At 40.4% G+C, this 17003-nt stretch overlaps 1 protein-coding gene across 1 annotated transcript in view; it reads left to right on the top strand.

Annotated features, from left to right (window-relative positions):
• Nucleotides 1-17003, top strand: part of LOC122809691 (von Willebrand factor A domain-containing protein 5A-like) — a 338530-nt gene that overhangs the window by 304304 nt on the left and 17223 nt on the right. Inside the window, exon 6 of the mRNA XM_044081367.1 lies at nucleotides 3535-3664. Within this exon, the coding sequence (XP_043937302.1) occupies nucleotides 3535-3664 (130 nt within the window). The remainder of the gene's footprint in view (nucleotides 1-3534; nucleotides 3665-17003) is intronic.

Raw genomic sequence — 17003 nt, 5'->3', positions numbered from 1 at the left:
ACTAACATGAAATCAGCTGGCTGCTATGATAGCCCTGACTACCAAATCCATTCAACGTGAATAGGCCTGAATTGTGAAAACACAGCTGTTCTTTATATCTGCCTTGCATCAACAAAACAGTGTGTAGATATTAGTAATAGAAATTGCAGTACAGTACCTCTGGATCAATTATGGATACGTTTGCACATCTTTGTACATAATGTTGATGCAAATACAAAAAGATGACTACCGTTCTGAATACTAATCCTGTCCCAGGTTATATAATTCACTTTACATTGTTTAAAGCTAAACTAGTGACTCTTTTATTATTTCTGTAGATTTCTACTAGCCAGGATTTTGTCTACTCTTTCTTATTTTACTACATCAGACATTCCTTAAAAAGGCCATTCATTTACAGGGTGATTAACCAAAAAGAACACAAATTACTTTTAATCCTTATGATAAAATGTGGAAATAAATATCATCACAAATTTTGATAAAAGTGTTTTGATTTTTCAGTTAGCATTAACACTGGATCTCCCATTTGGAAGTTTTTTTTACTGGCAGGGTTTAAACAAGTATTCTTACTGTCATAAAACAAATCTCCATCACATGCTATCTGCTTCTACATCTTGGACATGTTTTGCCAATAATACTGTCTCCTGGAAGCATACATTTTGGTAATGTCCATGTGGCATCACTTTATACCTCTTCTAAAGCTGTTATTTCATGTGTTATAACCTACTAGAATGATATTAATGTAAGATGATCTATGTCTATCACTGTAGGAGACAAAGAACTAAACCAAGTCAGAAACACACCTTGTCTTTCAATTTTCTTTAAAAAAGAAACACTCATAGAGAAACCTGCTTTTTGTCTTATTATTTCACATCTGTACATACTTGTCAACTGTCCAGATGTTCAAAAAAATGTCCATTTTTGCCACATATTTTGGTCTGTTCCACATAAAACTTGGTTTCTGGCAAATCATTGAGGATTGAAGTCACTGAATAATGACGCACATTTGAGTTTCAGACTTCAGAAAATGTAGGTTAACACAAATGCTGTCATTCTAGCAACTTTCTAAGTTTAGGAGAGCAGTATTTAAAATCCGTCCCTATTTATACACCTTGTCTAGATTTCTTGCACTAAGAGGTTGAGAGGTATGCATCTATGTAATTGTCCTAAACTACAGTATCAAGCATACATTTTAAAAATCAATTAAATCTGAAACCACCAGCCTGTATTAAATTAGGCTGTTAGTAGTAACTCATAGACAGTGCTAATTGCTGATACAGTCAAACACATTCATATAAGAACAAAAAGAACAAATAAAGGCCCTATTGAGTTACTGAGCAGGTACAGCATGTCACTTTCAGTCATATTCCTTACTTGTCCCTGTACCCAGAATGCCAAAATTCAAAAATTCTACTGGACTTTTTCAGGTGGGGCAGTGGTCTTGCTTACAACTAAAAATAACTGTTTTTTTTTTAATTTGGATAGCTTGTCTTATTTGTTAGTTACATCATAGCATGGCTTTTGCAGCACCTAGGATGTAATACTGTATTATTACTTTGTATCAAGAGCTACATATTGGATCTTTTGCAACTCTCCTCCCTCAACTAATCAAGGAACATTTAGTAAACATTTAAAAATCAATAAATTATTATTAATTCATATTGAAATGAGAAAATTAGTTTTATTGTTAACAGTATAAAATGGGATTGCAATGAAGTAAATTGCAAAAATGTAATACTAAGTTTGTACTTTTTTTTCTAATTGAATTTTGTTTACACAATCATAAAACTATCCTTTTAGTAATTCATTTTACATTGTATATATTAAAAATGGTTACCCTGCTAAGCCTTATGAACATCAATGCATGCTTTTTTGGTTGAAGAGGTGATCAGCAAAGGATTATAGCCCTTCCCACTATGTACCTCAGATATTTTTGGTCCCAGAGGCTATCTTTTTAACCATTTGTTGAGTGCAGAATTCTGTGTGTTTGTGCATGTAATTTTGTTTTATGTGTTTATGGAAATATAATGACTGCATTTCTGGTTCTGTACTGCATTATCTTTTTAACCATTTGTTGAGTGCAGAATTTTGTGTGTTTGTGCATGTAATTTAGTTTTATGAGTTTATGGAAATATAATGACTGCATTTCTGGTTCTGTACTGCATTATCTTTCTTTTGATGCTTCCCAGTTTCTGACATATCTTCTCTTGAAGGTTTACGTGTATTTTTGATGAAGCTTTCCTTCCAGGCATCTAATAAAAATACTCTACTGATATGGACAACCCAGTTAACAGAACATATATAAATTAAAATAACTGTGTTGTTCAATGCAATTTTATCACATATCAGCATAAATTTGCAAGACCTTGTTTCATTTACAGCAGAGTTGTCATCCAATCAATAAATTGTTTAGCTTCCAGAACAGTGTAGTGATGTCCTAAATAACAGGACTTTATATAGTGCATAAAATAAAAAAGTAAGCAAACAAATTAATATATTAGAATCAAAACAAATATATGCATATGGTAATTCTTTTAAGGGCCTTATATTAAAATAAATGTTACAAAAATGTGTAACTCTGTACTTTGTGTATGCAGTGCTATTTTACTGCTATTTTCATTTTTTCAGTATAAGGAGTGCTTTATGAAACAACTGATGAGTTTGGGTGGTCACTAAGCTGTATGGGCTACCTGATATGCAAAACTCTGTCTCTGGCTCATTTCTGACATTAACGGCTGGCACTGATGTTATAGAAGATTTGTCCATGAGTATGCTGCAGTGGCCTAGATTTTGCCAACATGCCTGCGTCTCTGAGATACTTCCTGGAGGAATTTGGAGTGAGCAGCCATTGGTTATTCATCCATATGGGGGGTAGTGAGGGGATTCCATTGGAAAGCACATTCTACTGAAGATGGTGGGTGGCTTTGTCACAGAAGGGAGTTCTGGGCTGCATGTAACATTGACAGTAACATGAGTTTGCACTGATGCACATAGGGCAGATATGAAGACTTGCATTTGTTGTACTGCTTATTTAAGACCTAACCTGCAGTGGGGGATAGATAAGTATATTCAAAATTCCCTAACACTGTGCTGCAATTTCTCCCATGGATGATGGAGAAGGTGTCAGGAAGGTATCCTTTAGCAGTACTGGTACAGAAGAAATGTTAGCAAATATTATGTTACAGCTACCCAGGTCATGATCTAGGGAAGTATTCTTACAGGATCTGCACAATAAGACATAAAATGCAGAGATGTAATTTTCATAATAAAGTAGTAAGTCAGTTTTAAATTACAACTTATAAGAAAACTCACTTAAAACACTATTGTTTAACAAATCAGTTAAGAAATATGGAAATATAGAGGTATCCTCTGGCATCTGAAAATAATGATTAAACTCAGCTGTATTTTGTTTGCTTGTTTATGTGTGTACATATGAGTTTATTTAATTTTGTGAAGTCATGGTGAAAGTGTACATTGTACAGTACCTGATCAATGAAGTAAAACGTTTGCACTTTCCATTCTTTTCTTTTGTTTCAGAAGGTGGATCCCACTCTTTGGGCAACACTTTTATCTCTAATATGGCTTCATGGTCATGGCACAAATGTTAAAGATGATTGTGAACTCCTTGCTTCAAAGGCTGTCACCTGGCTGAAATCTAAGGCAACAGGTAAGAGCATTAAATACTTCTTATACAGCTGTTCTTTCTAAAACTTTCAAGCTGTATGTACTTTGTTTTTCTTTCATTTCAGATGTGTTACTAGAAAAATAAAAAAAAATGGTGTAAAGCACTGAAAGGGGACATCCAAATCCACATTTCATTGCAGCATTTATCCAGTCTTGTTTCACAAACCTGCCCAGGATATAGTTCCTATCATACATGAATATCAGCAGTGCTCTGTAGCCTGTGTTTAATTTGCTCAATGATATTACATAAAATCATGAGTCACTGCTGTTTATGCTATGTTAGAAGGTTTAGCAATGCTTTGTGGATGCATCATACAAATATTCTGTCTGCAGTATATTTAGTTGTGAAGCAAATGTAGTGTCCAGTACATTTCTCTTTCTGAAGAGATATTTTAAACAAAATCTACATTATGTTAAAAAATAGCATTATCTAAACAACTGTAACATTTTTTTTGTCACTGAACAGGACTGAAATTAGAATAAAAGGGGAGTATGTTGAACGAGAAGTTGATTTATAAGCTAAAGATTATCCACGGGATTCAGCAAGCTTTGCACAGCATGCAGGAATAGTGCAAGAGCTGCTGGTGGCAATATGGCTGCCCAGAGATCCAGGAACAAGCTCCCGGGATGTGCATGAGCGCTCTTGCACTAATCCTACATGGACTCAGCTTCTGTATGCTAATTTCCCCATTTGCAGGTAAAAAACATGCAAATGAGGTGAATTAGCAATCCAGGAAGCTGGCAGCCGTCCGTGCAGGATTAGCGTAATCTGCAGAAATGTACTCGTTTAGTAACCAAGTACATTTCTGCAAACTACAAAACGGAGCCATGACAACACCAAATAAAGGGTGTATATAATGTGGAAGGCATGCCAATGGCCAAATATATGGCCATTGGCATAGAAAACAGTTTCAAAATAAAAAATTAAGCATAGGGCAGTGGTGCGCAAGCGGGATTGGCCCAAAAATAAAACTAAAACCTTGAAAAAAGCTTTTTATGCAGAATCACAATGTTGCCATTATAGTCAATGGTAGGCAGAAGACAACAAGGCCAGTAAATAGTGGTTGCCAACGGGGAAGGCTCAGTGTCAGACTTGTAACTAGGCATTGGCAGGCAATTCTATGCAAATGAGGGGAATGATACTGAATCACAGATTTCCCCTCATGGCTAGCCTGCATCTAACTGTGTAGGTGCAGGAAAACCATGGTTCAAGCCTAAGAGTTAGCTGACATCATAGAGGGGTGTGTAAGGCATACTGTAAGCTTATTGGAGCTCTGTGGCTCGGGTTTGCCCTTAGCTTAGCAGAGCTAAGAAAGGGTGTGTGTCTGAAGCTGCCTGGCACTCTTTACATTGCCTGAATGGGTGTGCGCACCTCGCACCAGGTTTTAAACAAAAAAAATTAAGCCAGGAAATAGCAGCTCTGTTCACGTCTGAGCACTGGGTTTGTGCGGCTCACCTCGGGATTTAAACAGGAAGGGAATGGGAAGGGAAAACAGCAGTAGGAAGGTAATCAAGAAGAACTAGCATAGCTGGCAGGTGAAATGTATCAGAATCAGCCAATTACACAGACAGCAGCCCAGCCCAGCACACTTCTATAAACTATGCAAACACCTTTCCCTCTGCTTTTTCTCACAAACTCTACACCACTGGTGTACACAAATGGGGAAATGTTACCTAACAAAAGCAACAAAATGATAGAGGTTGCATTCGCTCTCATAAATCAACATGTGAAATAGGCCATGCCTCACACACAGAACCAACAGAGGGGAACCCATTCCAGTGGATACCAAGGTATGTGTAGGCTTAAGAATGCTAACCAAAGGTACCTTCCAAAGGCAAACTGGGGATATTATGGGGATCTCACAGGCATCAGCATCCAGGGTACTCCACCAGTTCCTGGATGCCATGTCAGCACATGCCAATGAGCACATATATTTCCGTGACACCCGTGAGGCATTGACCAGCAATATGCGTCTCTTCTACCAAATAACAGAATACCCTGAGGTAGTGGGTGGTATAGACTGCACACACATACACATCAAAGCACCACCCAGTGAGCAGGGTAGGGTCTACATAAGCCACAAGGGCTTTTCCTCCATCAACTGCCAGGTTGTGCAATGCCCAGGGCATTATAATAAATGTGTGTGCTGGCAGCCCTGGAAGCTATCACGACTCCCACATCTGGCATATGATGCAGCTGTACCAGAGATTTGCCAATTGGGACATCCCTTATGGCCACCTAGTGGGGGATGCTGGTTACGCACTGGAGCTGTGGCTGATGACACCCATCAGAAATGCACACACACATGAACAAGAACTCCATAATGAGGCACACGCACAGACCAGAATCATAATAGAGCATGTGTTTGGGATGCTCAAGTCACAGTTCCAGTACCTGGACATATCTGGTGGAGCCTTGCAATACTCACCAGCTACATGCTCCCAAATTGTCATTGTATGTGCCATGGTACATATTATGATCCTGCAGAAACAGCTGCAGCAGGAACAGCATGGGGCAGGGCCACAAAGCCCCCCACCATTGCCAAGGCCTGCACAGGCACAGAGTGACTTGGAGGAGGAACAACCTGAGCCTGCCCTAGTAGGCAGAAGGAGGCATGCCCAGTATGCCCAAGCCTTGACAAAGAGGCAATGCATAGCACATACACTGACATGGTAGGAACCAGTGAATGACACCTCACTCTGACGTGCACATACAGTAAAAGGGATGCCAAACATGACACGACCTGTGCTTAACCATGTATAGGGACTGTACTATGTGCATCCGACATAGTCAGCCCTCCAGCACCATCCTCAATACTGGCACAGCCACAAGGTAAGTCACACTCACTATTAATTGCTGAATGTAGTAGTATGTTCTGCTACCTGTATCCATGGTATGGATGTGAGCATGTTAGGGAATCAGGTGGCTGAATGGGATGGCAGCAGATAGTAGACACCTATATCGGCAGCATGAAATCTGTAACAAATATTAGTGTCAACCTAGTAGGCAGTACTAGACAAGGTGATAAAACCCACTGCAGGACATGTGGTAGGCCAAATCTGTGTCCATAGGACACACACATGCATGTCAGTGAGGCTCATATACCCAAGAACAGTCTCAGCCAGCAGGACAGGTGTAGACAAACAAAGAAAGGCTGTACTAAGGCCTCTGATTGATGGCTATGGACAACAGCCCCCCTCCAGACCTACACAGACAGACTACAACAGGTCAGGCAGTGGGATGTTAGTTCTGAAGGGTAAGAAGTCTGAAACTGAAATGTAGGTCAATAAAACCTAAGAACTGTAGTATACTGATATGCCTCTAGTCTGCATGATAGGTCAGAATACAGAATGAAATGGAGTACCTGAAATACCAGTACAGTCATAGTAAATGTTTACAGTTGTCAGATGTCCCCCCCCCCTCCACAATCCTATGTAGAAATGTAGTAACACATATGTGTAGGTATAATAACAGTGGAGCACAGATTACCTAAGCTGGCCAAAGTAGCAGGATAGATTGTAGCACGTGTACAATATGCAGAGCTCTGTGTTTTAGGTTGTTCTGTGTTGTATATTGTGTGAAAGTGGTCAGCATGTAGGCATGGAGGGTTGTGTCGTGGTGGCCAATGGCAGTATTGTTGATGACAGGGCCAAATTCTCACAACTGCAGTGCCAAACACAATGCATCTCACCAAGACACAATCCAGCAGTAATCCATGCTAATTGTTCAGATGTAATATCTGTCACCATCTGAAAGATGGACATGTCATGAATGTGGGCCCAGACATACAAACAGTACACAAGTGGAAGCACCCTAGACAGAGAGTGTATAAAATGTTACTGTCAAATGGACACACCTTTGGAATTGTACATACAGGTTAGCAGCACATTACTTGGCTGTGTAGTAAGGAATACTGATGTCATTGGCCAAACACTGGCAGACCACAAAAGGCACAGGCATGAAGTACTGTGAAACTGCTGATATTCCTGTACAAGCCAGCGTAAGTAGAATGCCTCACGTATATCTGTGAATCAGCTGCAAGTAGCTTCCCTAGCACACATGCACCCAGCTCACCCCATTATTAGCCACAGGTACCTCACAGGTCCTATCCCTGCTGTTGGGAATGAGTACAATATGACCCCCACCTTTGTATGGGAATAGCAACAGAATTTAGCATGCTGAAGAGGTGTCCCATGCAGGTGTGTCCCTAGCTGTAAGCAGCACCCTGCCAGCATCCACACCAATGGATCAATAAGGACAGAAACTATTGACATTAACACCTTGCACACCTACCCTGTCACTCCAGGGGAATATAGTGGCTTGCAGCCTGGGACTGTAGTAGTGACACAATGCACCAGCCTGCTACAGATGGCTTGCATTACCACCAAATGCCCTACAGTCCTCTGTCAAAGGCCTGTGTCTCACCTGTACTGCCGTTTTTAATTTCTCCAAGTCTTTTGGGTTTCTAATGCCATAACAGGAATGGATCCCATTCCTAAGTCAAAGTACGATTAAAGTTCATGAAATTAGTTTTATTTCACTCTTTGATGTTAGCCAAAAGTGCTCTTTGCAGCATGTGCCCAGTAATGACTCCTTCTGCAATTCGTACGGTGTTACATGAATTGGTAACATATCTAAATATGATTGTAAATTCTTTTTTATAAGACCAGTTGCTCCTACTACTACTATTGGAACTGTCTGGGTATCTTTCTTCCACATGGCTCTCTTTTTGCCTGCAGATCAAGGTATTTTATGACTTTGTGTCTCTCTGTACGCAAGACACTGTAGTCACTAGGTGTAGTGATTTCAATGAGCAATGCTACTTTGTCTTCTTTTCTTGGACCACTATATCTGTTTTTCTAGCATCTATCTTTTAGACTGTTGGTACTGGATGATCCCATGTGATATAAACTTCATAATTTTCTATGATTCTCTGTGGCTCATGTTTCCAATGTTTTTCAGCCACTTCAATACCATACTGTTTGCACAATCTCCAGTGTAACAATCTCAGCACATTATTATGACTTTCAGTATACAGTCCCTCTGCCATTAGAGCATCACAGCCAGCAATAAGATGTGTGACTGTTTCCAATTCAGTTCCACAAAACCTACATATGTCTGTTTCTCCCACATGTTCAATGGACTTAGTAAACCAGCATGTACATAGCCCACTATCTTGGGCTTCCAATATTAACCTTTCATTTCTTGATGTAAATGTACTGCATTTGCTGTTTTTAATTTCTCCAAGTCTTTTGGATTTCTAATACCATGAAGGGATGTATGTTATCTCATGGACTTCCAAATAACAACAACACAGTCCACAGAACACAAATCCAAGGCCATGCTGACAAATCCCAGTAGCATGTCCACCATGTCCTACTGCATGAACTGTGGCCCAACCCCTAAATACTTCTGGGATGAAATGATAGGATACTTATCAGATAACATTTGCATAACGTTCAGAAGAGGATAGAATAATGGGGGGGGGGTAGAAGCATGGACGCCATGGAGTGTGTGAAGTCTGAAACTCAGAAGTGTGCACATACTATCCCTGCCTGCAAACACAGAAATGGGTGGCTACAAACCTGCCCGTAAACCACAATGTGAAGGGGTAATGACCAGAAATATGAGCCCTGCCTTTGGGTAACCTGTGTGAATCTATACAGCTGTGAGGTATGGCCAGACTGTCATGTTGATGGATGTACAAGCATGGGATCCTCAGCCACCACAGTACCAAGGTACTGAACCATTTAGACAGACCCATCAGCAAGTGTCTGCAGCTCTCCCTCCAGAATGGCATGATTGTGCAAGAATATGCAGGCTGCAGACCACAATACTGGACACAGCTTCATTCATCTTGTGTTCCCCATGAAATTACTACAGGCAAATATGTATACCTGTCAGTAGTTGATGATATAAAACATCACAGTGTAAAACAGTACATATGTCTGAATATCTCTGCTAACACCAAAACCATGTAGCAGAAGCAGCACAGACACAATTAGTTACAGTATCCCAATATCATTTGGCCATTGTGACCCCATATTGTCAACTGATCTACAGATATCCTGCAGAAACAGGTTGCTAGTTGTAGGTGTAGAGCACAAAAGCCTGCACTAAAGTACAACCTACCTGGAATGGATTCACACATTTAATACAGAAGGTCATGCTGGGCATGCTCCCACACTTATTATGTTATGTATCTGTGATGCTTGTGATAGCTGTGTAACATGACTGTACAACTCATTATTCATCTAGCAGTTGTATACACGTTCCTGTTAAATGTAAACCTATGTGTGACTGAGTGCTGTGTGCATGCTCCCAGATGAATGGTTTATGATCATTCACACACACTAAGCCCCCCATTGCCCTACTTTGGCAAGTCTGCTGATGTCATTCAACTTGAAATACTCCTTTGGGGAATGAGTAGTCCTATAAGCTCTGTGGCACATGTGATAAATGCAGTGCACTGTAGTAGCAATAAATAGCTACATAGGGGTTTGAATCCCAGCACTGTCAAGTGTGTGTTTGTCATCAGTATCCTGGGTGGAGGTAGCTGAGATTGTATAATAACAGGACTCATTGTGGGGTGGGTTTTGCACATTTCTTATATGGAGGACATATTATACGTCACAATGTCAAACAGCATAGAGGTTGGTGTAGACAATCCATACTCTTACATGTGACATTATGGACTGGGGAACAATATAGGCAAACCTTGTATTACCCAGAGAGCACTCTTCACCCATGTCTCATACACAAACACACTTGGCTAGGCAACAACCACTATGTTGGTAGTTCCCTGAATATTGCCCACAGATAGTAATCATGGTGTGATTGCAGTGGATTAGAGAGGACATAGCACCCTGTTCCATCCCAACAATAAGCAACTAATTGATTACAGTGGTCCTTTGTTATGTTCCCCATTGGATGCCTGCAAAAGCTGTAGAATCAGCAAATGTAACCCAAAAAGGAAATACCATACCTTATGCACATGCCCTGTATGGACAGATGCCACTAACACCAGTGACTACCTGTATCATGCTGTCAATTTAGGTGCAGAATCAACCTCAGTTCCATAGCCAGTTCTCACCGCATGAGGTCAGGAATGCCACATCAGATGATAACAACCTGTCCACACAATATGCTCCAGACACGCCAGGTACACTTTCACATGTCACAGAACATGCATGTGGGACATGTGCACATCCCAGACACCGTCCATGTTATGGAATATAGTACACATACATGGCAAGCATTGCACAGCACTGGCCACCCACAATAGTAACCCAGATGAGTGGATGGTGAATACAATACCCACCTGTGTGGGCCAATTGAGGGACTACATCCCTGAGCCAAACTGCAGACCATTGTCATGTGGCCTGACGCCAAAGGATACCCCTTGCCTAGCCTAGTTCATCCTTCTGGCACAGCAAACCACTACACACCTGTGAAGCAATGAACCCATGCATGTTAGTACTGGCAAATGTGTGTGTGTGTGTGTGTGTGTGTGTGTGTGTGTGTGTGTGTGTGTGTGTGTGTGTGTGTGTGTGTGTGTGTGTGGAATCCATTCACATTCCCTTCACCTACCATTTGACCCCTACTTTGTGGCCTTCTGATGTCACCTTTCCATGTCCTTCACCTTTATATCACCTGCCCCTATATCTGCCTGATATTCTCCTGTGTAATGTATATAGTAGTGTAACTAGTTAGTTTTAGAATTCTAGGGCCCTGCCAACTGTGCCTGTATGCCCTGAGGTCCCTGAGTGTGTGATTTATGATTGTGAGAGGCGTGACTTGTACTTTGTACATACACTACTTTTATCTCTATCCACTTACATGCCTCTAGCCTTACCTCTCCCTTCTGGCACAACAAAACCCATGCATATGTGTGTGTGTGTGTGTGTGTGTGTGTGTGTGTGTGTGTGTGTGTGTGTGTGTGTGTGTGTGTGGAGATTAATGATTTGGAATCCATTCACATTCACTACACCTCTCATTGCCCTACTGAAGCATGCCTTCTGATGTCAGTCACCTTTACATTACCTTTGCCAATATATCAGCCTGATAACCTCTGTGGAGCATGCGATACCTGTGTAATACTGTAGTGTAACAAACTAGTTAGTTAGGAATTCTACGCCTGCCCCTGCCAACTGTGATAATGTGTGTGAGTCCCTGAGAGAGCGTGATTGTGTCGTGCTTGACACCTACTTTTGTGGGCATGCACATGTACTACACCTGCCTTATCTCTCCTTTATCACTGTTGCTGATGTCACTCAGCTTCAAATATATCTTTGGACAGCTCTCCAACATGTAAGCTCTGTGGCACATGCAATAACTGCGTAAAAATGTAATAGCAACACATAGTCAGGCAGGGTTTTGAAACCCCGTACTGGTAAGTGTGTGACACAAACATGTTTAGCTCTTACTCTCCTACCCCCTTACTTTGTCTGTTTGTCTCACTCCCTCTCTGGTGGATATGAAAAAGTACACCTGCTTTGCTTAGGCAGCAGCTTGGGTTTTGTAAGTGAAGCTCATGATCAGCTGATGGCCTGTGCACAAATTGCATTCCCCCACTAGCTGAGTGCATGTGGAACAGCTGAGGTAACATTCCCATAGCCAATTTTATGGAAACACACTCCTATAACTAGGAACATCATGTCGGTATTGGCCCTTTTCATTCACAGTGAGCAGGACTTTTTGTCGGTGTTTGGTAAAAATCACAGAGGGTAGTGGGATATACTGTTTACAACATACACTGTGGAGACAGGCCAACAAACAGGAGGGGGATGTTCCAGACATGAGTACAGAATGTAAGTCTTGCTCTTCTACATTTGAAGTAATGTTGGTTTAACAGGGTTTATGTGGATATGGCTGGGCAACATGATTTAATACCTGTCATGACAGTGTTATGTGGTTAAGGAAACTCTCACCTGTAGGGCTATCTGCAGACTGGCCAGTGTTTGGAGTCTTACATGTGTTGTGTTAGTCACAGATGACCTGTCTTTAGAAATGCAGTAGTATAGTCTGAGGATTGCAGTCAGTACATGGTGACAGCCATCAGAGGTACTTACTTCATATCCCTCAGAAGACATATGTCACAACAAACCCGTTACACCAGTAAATGTATGACTTTATCACAGCAACATGTCAATATTGGCCCTGTGTTTGTGCCTCCAGCCATAACACTTCTGAGGAGGAATATAAAGTATCATTTTTGATGGAAACAAGGGAGAGAGACTATTGTCTAGGGGTTATGATAGAGAAAATTTGGACCGTGATTTAAAAAAGACATTGGAAGATGAATAGTTTTGGTTTAACAATAATCAGGGACAAATAATAAGTAAGAATAGGATCAGAAATCTTAAGCATGATTTTGTAGGGCATGATATTTATTTTGTTTCTAAATATTCTTCTTTTTCACCCATAATGAGAGAATTGCTTTTGGGCTTATGGCATTTGGTATGTTTAAATGAGGTAGTTGGTGATGTATTTCCAGGTATAGTAAAATTTTCACATGAAAGATACTCTAACCTCAAAGAACTGTTGAATAAGCCTTTGTTTGCATCAAATGCATTAGTCATATGTTCATTTTCTTGTGGGAAATGTAAAGTTTGTCATAAAATTAGGAAAATTTCAGGAGGTTTAATAAACAATAGAAATGTTTTAAGCAAGGACAGGTTTACTTGCAATTCATATGAAGTCGTGTATGCCGTAGGATGTGGATGTGAAAAAATAAAATGGCACACAGGGCAAACCAAAAGGGCTGTTAAGGTTAGAATTCTAGAACACTTGGGTGATATTCGAAATAAAAACTTTCGGAGCCCTGTGGCAGAACATTTTTGTACAGTACAAGGGGGAGATGACTCCACATTTTTCTTTAGTGTTTTGGCAAGACCTTTTCAAGTTAAAAACTAGCGAGTTGAAGCAAAAATTGAATGTGCTTGAAAGCAGGATGATTTTAAACTATGACACTTTGATGCCCAGAGGGTTAAATTTAGAGGTAGATTATGTTTAGATTCATATTTAGGTATGTTTTTCAGATGCTTATGTTTATATTATCAACTGTTTAAAGTGTTAGAAATGTTTTAATATGTTATGAAATATAAATATAAGAATAGTTAAAATAGTTAAAGTAGGAAAATGTATCTATTAAATATGCATGGGTCACTTTAGTGGGTCATAGGTAATGGGCGATGTTTATAATGTTTATATATATTATATTTATATATATATATATATATATATATATATATATATATATATATATACATTTGTTTATATTAAAGCATTAGGTAATTTGGTAGTTAATTAATTAATTGATGGTTTCACCTGATATAAAAGTAGGATGTGTTTGATTGTATGTATCCTTGAAGACGAGAAGATGAGGTATCAGATGAACTTAATGTGAAGTACAGAAAGTCTACTACCTTTCTATGTGAGTTTTTTTCATCATTTTGAACTGAAGAGTTTTTTGTAATGTCTATATATGTTATACAGTAAGAGGTGTTTATGTTCAGTACACCATTATTTATTGACATCATACCTAATAACAAGCCAGTGAGATATCAGACTGCTAGACATGTTAAGTATAGTAGGGCTTATATTTGAGGAAAAAACCTGGACATTCTGTTGTAGTGTGTACAGTAGTGAGGTCTGCATACTTACGGTGATTGTTGACAGAGTGTGTGTTGCGAATATGTACATTGGCCTGTGTGGTCATTGTTCTTGGTCCTGTTATATCTGATGTATGCTGCTCCAGTTTATGGTACCCTATCAGTATACATGTTTGTAGGGCCAAACCAACACATGTCCCATACCACAGTCAGGTATTGGAATACACTGTGTATTGGCCCAGTATATGTAGGGTTAGTGTGTGAGTGACACATATGAGGATGGTGTTGATCAGACAGTCCATATACTGTAATATTAAACATGCTTACCATATGTGGCTGTGGCTGTGTTCAGACTGGTTGTGGGTATGCGCTTTCACACAGGTGTCTTGTTACTCGGTGCTGTTACATGCCTGTACAGCCTGCTATATCTGCAGGTACATGTGTATTCCCCCATAAGAAATGTAGGCCAGTGTTGTGGCAGTCTGCCTGTAGTTTGCACAGTGCTTTGTGACATGCCTAGCAGCTCAGTGTACTTACCCAGTGTGATGTTATGTCCAGATATTTGTCAGATGTACTGCTGCTGGGCCACCACAACTGTTGTGTATTTCTGACAAAGCAGTGGGATGCTGTACAGATGTATGTCACTAACTAGTGGGTAGTATGTGGGCTTGAGACCTCTGCACCTCGTGTCAGGACAGATGGAAGTGTGCAAATGCATAAACTGTGTGAACATATCTATTCCAGTATTTACGTGATATCCCCATTTACATGGCTGTTAACATCCATTTTGTCAGGCTCAGTCCACAAGTCTTGTACTAAGGGGTTCTGTGTATACCGATGGACTGACCAGAGTGTGTCAAACTGTCCACATGTATTGGTCCTATCTCTGCAGTATTCCACAGGACCATTACTGTGATATCTGTGGTACTGTACTATGATGATCTTAGGATGTCTGTCAGTAACCGATGATGTACATGTCAATATCAGATGTGACTTCCCACACACAACATTTCTGTTAAGACAACCCCTGTTATAGTTGCAAAAGTCTACATTTATACCTGCAATACTTACATGACATCCCCTTGCACTAAGAGGTTGCGACTATTGGTGCTGAGGTATGAATCCACTACATGTTCTGGACATATGTTAAACATATATGTATGTATATATATATATATATATATATATACACATCTATAAATTATATAATTTATATATATATATATACACATCTATAAATTATATAATTTTTATATATATATATATATATATATATATATATATATATATATATATACACACACACATACATACATACATACATACTCACAACCCAGCCACTGGGGATGCACAAGCCAGTGCATTTCTTAGTGCCGGTCCCAAGCCCGGATAAATGGGGAGGTTTGCGTCAGGAAGGGCATCCAGCGTAAAACTTCACCAAATCATTTCATGCAGTCACCAGTAAATATTTCCATACCGGATCTGTCAAGGCCCAGGTTAACAACGACCGACACCAGTACTGTTAGCCAACAGGGTGCTGGTGGAAATTGGGCTACTGTTGGCCAAAGGAGGAGAAGAGGTGGAAGGCATGGCCAAAGGCAGGAAGAGAGGAGAAAGGCTAGGCTTGTGGTAGTGAGGGTTGGAACTTTGAATGTTGGCAGTATGACTGGTATAGGGAGAGATCTAGCTGATATGATGGACAGAAGGAAGGTTGGTATATTGTGTGTGCAAGAGACCAAATGGAAGGGCAGTAAGGCTAGGTGTATCAGAGGTATGTTCAAATTGTTTTATCATGGTGTGGATGGGAGGAGAAATGGTGTAGGAGTTATTCTGAAGGAACAGTATGGGAAGAGTGTTTTGGAGGTGAAAAGAGTGTCGGATAGAGTGATGTTTATGAAGCTGGAAATTGATGGTGTATTGATGAATGTTGTTAGTGCATATGCTCCACAAGTTGGGTGTGCAATGGATGAGAAAGAACAATTTTGGAGTGAATTGGAGGAAGTGGTGATGACTGTACCCAAGGGTGAGAGAGTGGTGATTGGAGCAGATTTCAATGGGCATGTTGGTGAAGGGAACAGAGGAGATGAGGAAGTGATGGGTAGGTATGGTGTTAAACAAAGGAATGCAGAAGGTCAGATGGTAATGGAGTTTGCAAAAAGGATGGACACTGCTGTGGTGAATACGTATTTTAACAAGAGGGACGAGCATAGGGTGACATACAAGAGGGGAGGAAGATGCACACAGGTGGATTATATCTTATAGAGAAGGGCCAGTTTGAAGGAGATTGGAGACTGTAAAGTGGTGACCAGAGAAAATGTAGTTAGGCAGCATAGGATGGTGGTTTGTAAGATGACGTTGGTGATCAAGAAGAGGAGGAGGAGTGTGAGGGTGCACCAAGGATCAAATGATGAAAATTGAAAAAGGGTAATTGTGAAGTGGAGTTCAGGGATGAGTTAAGACAGGCACTGGGTGGCAGTGAAGAGTTACCAAATAGCTGGGTAACTACAGCAGAGCTAGTAAGGGAGATGGCTAAAAAGGTGCTTGGTATCACATCAGGACAGAGGAAGGACGACAAGGAGACATGGTGGTGGAATGAGGAAGTACAGAAGAGTATACAGGCAAAGAGATTGGCAAAGAAGAAGTGGGATTGTCACAGAGATGAAGAAAGTAGACAGGAGTATAAGGAGATGAGGTGCATGGCAAAGAGA

The sequence above is a fragment of the Protopterus annectens genome, chromosome 8.part0 (assembly GCF_019279795.1).
Source record: "Protopterus annectens isolate FY-2018-M chromosome 8.part0, PAN1.0, whole genome shotgun sequence".
NCBI classification, from domain to species: domain Eukaryota; kingdom Metazoa; phylum Chordata; order Ceratodontiformes; family Protopteridae; genus Protopterus; species Protopterus annectens.
Note: the sequence above shows the minus strand (reverse complement) of the source record. Positions and strands in the feature narration are given on the sequence as shown.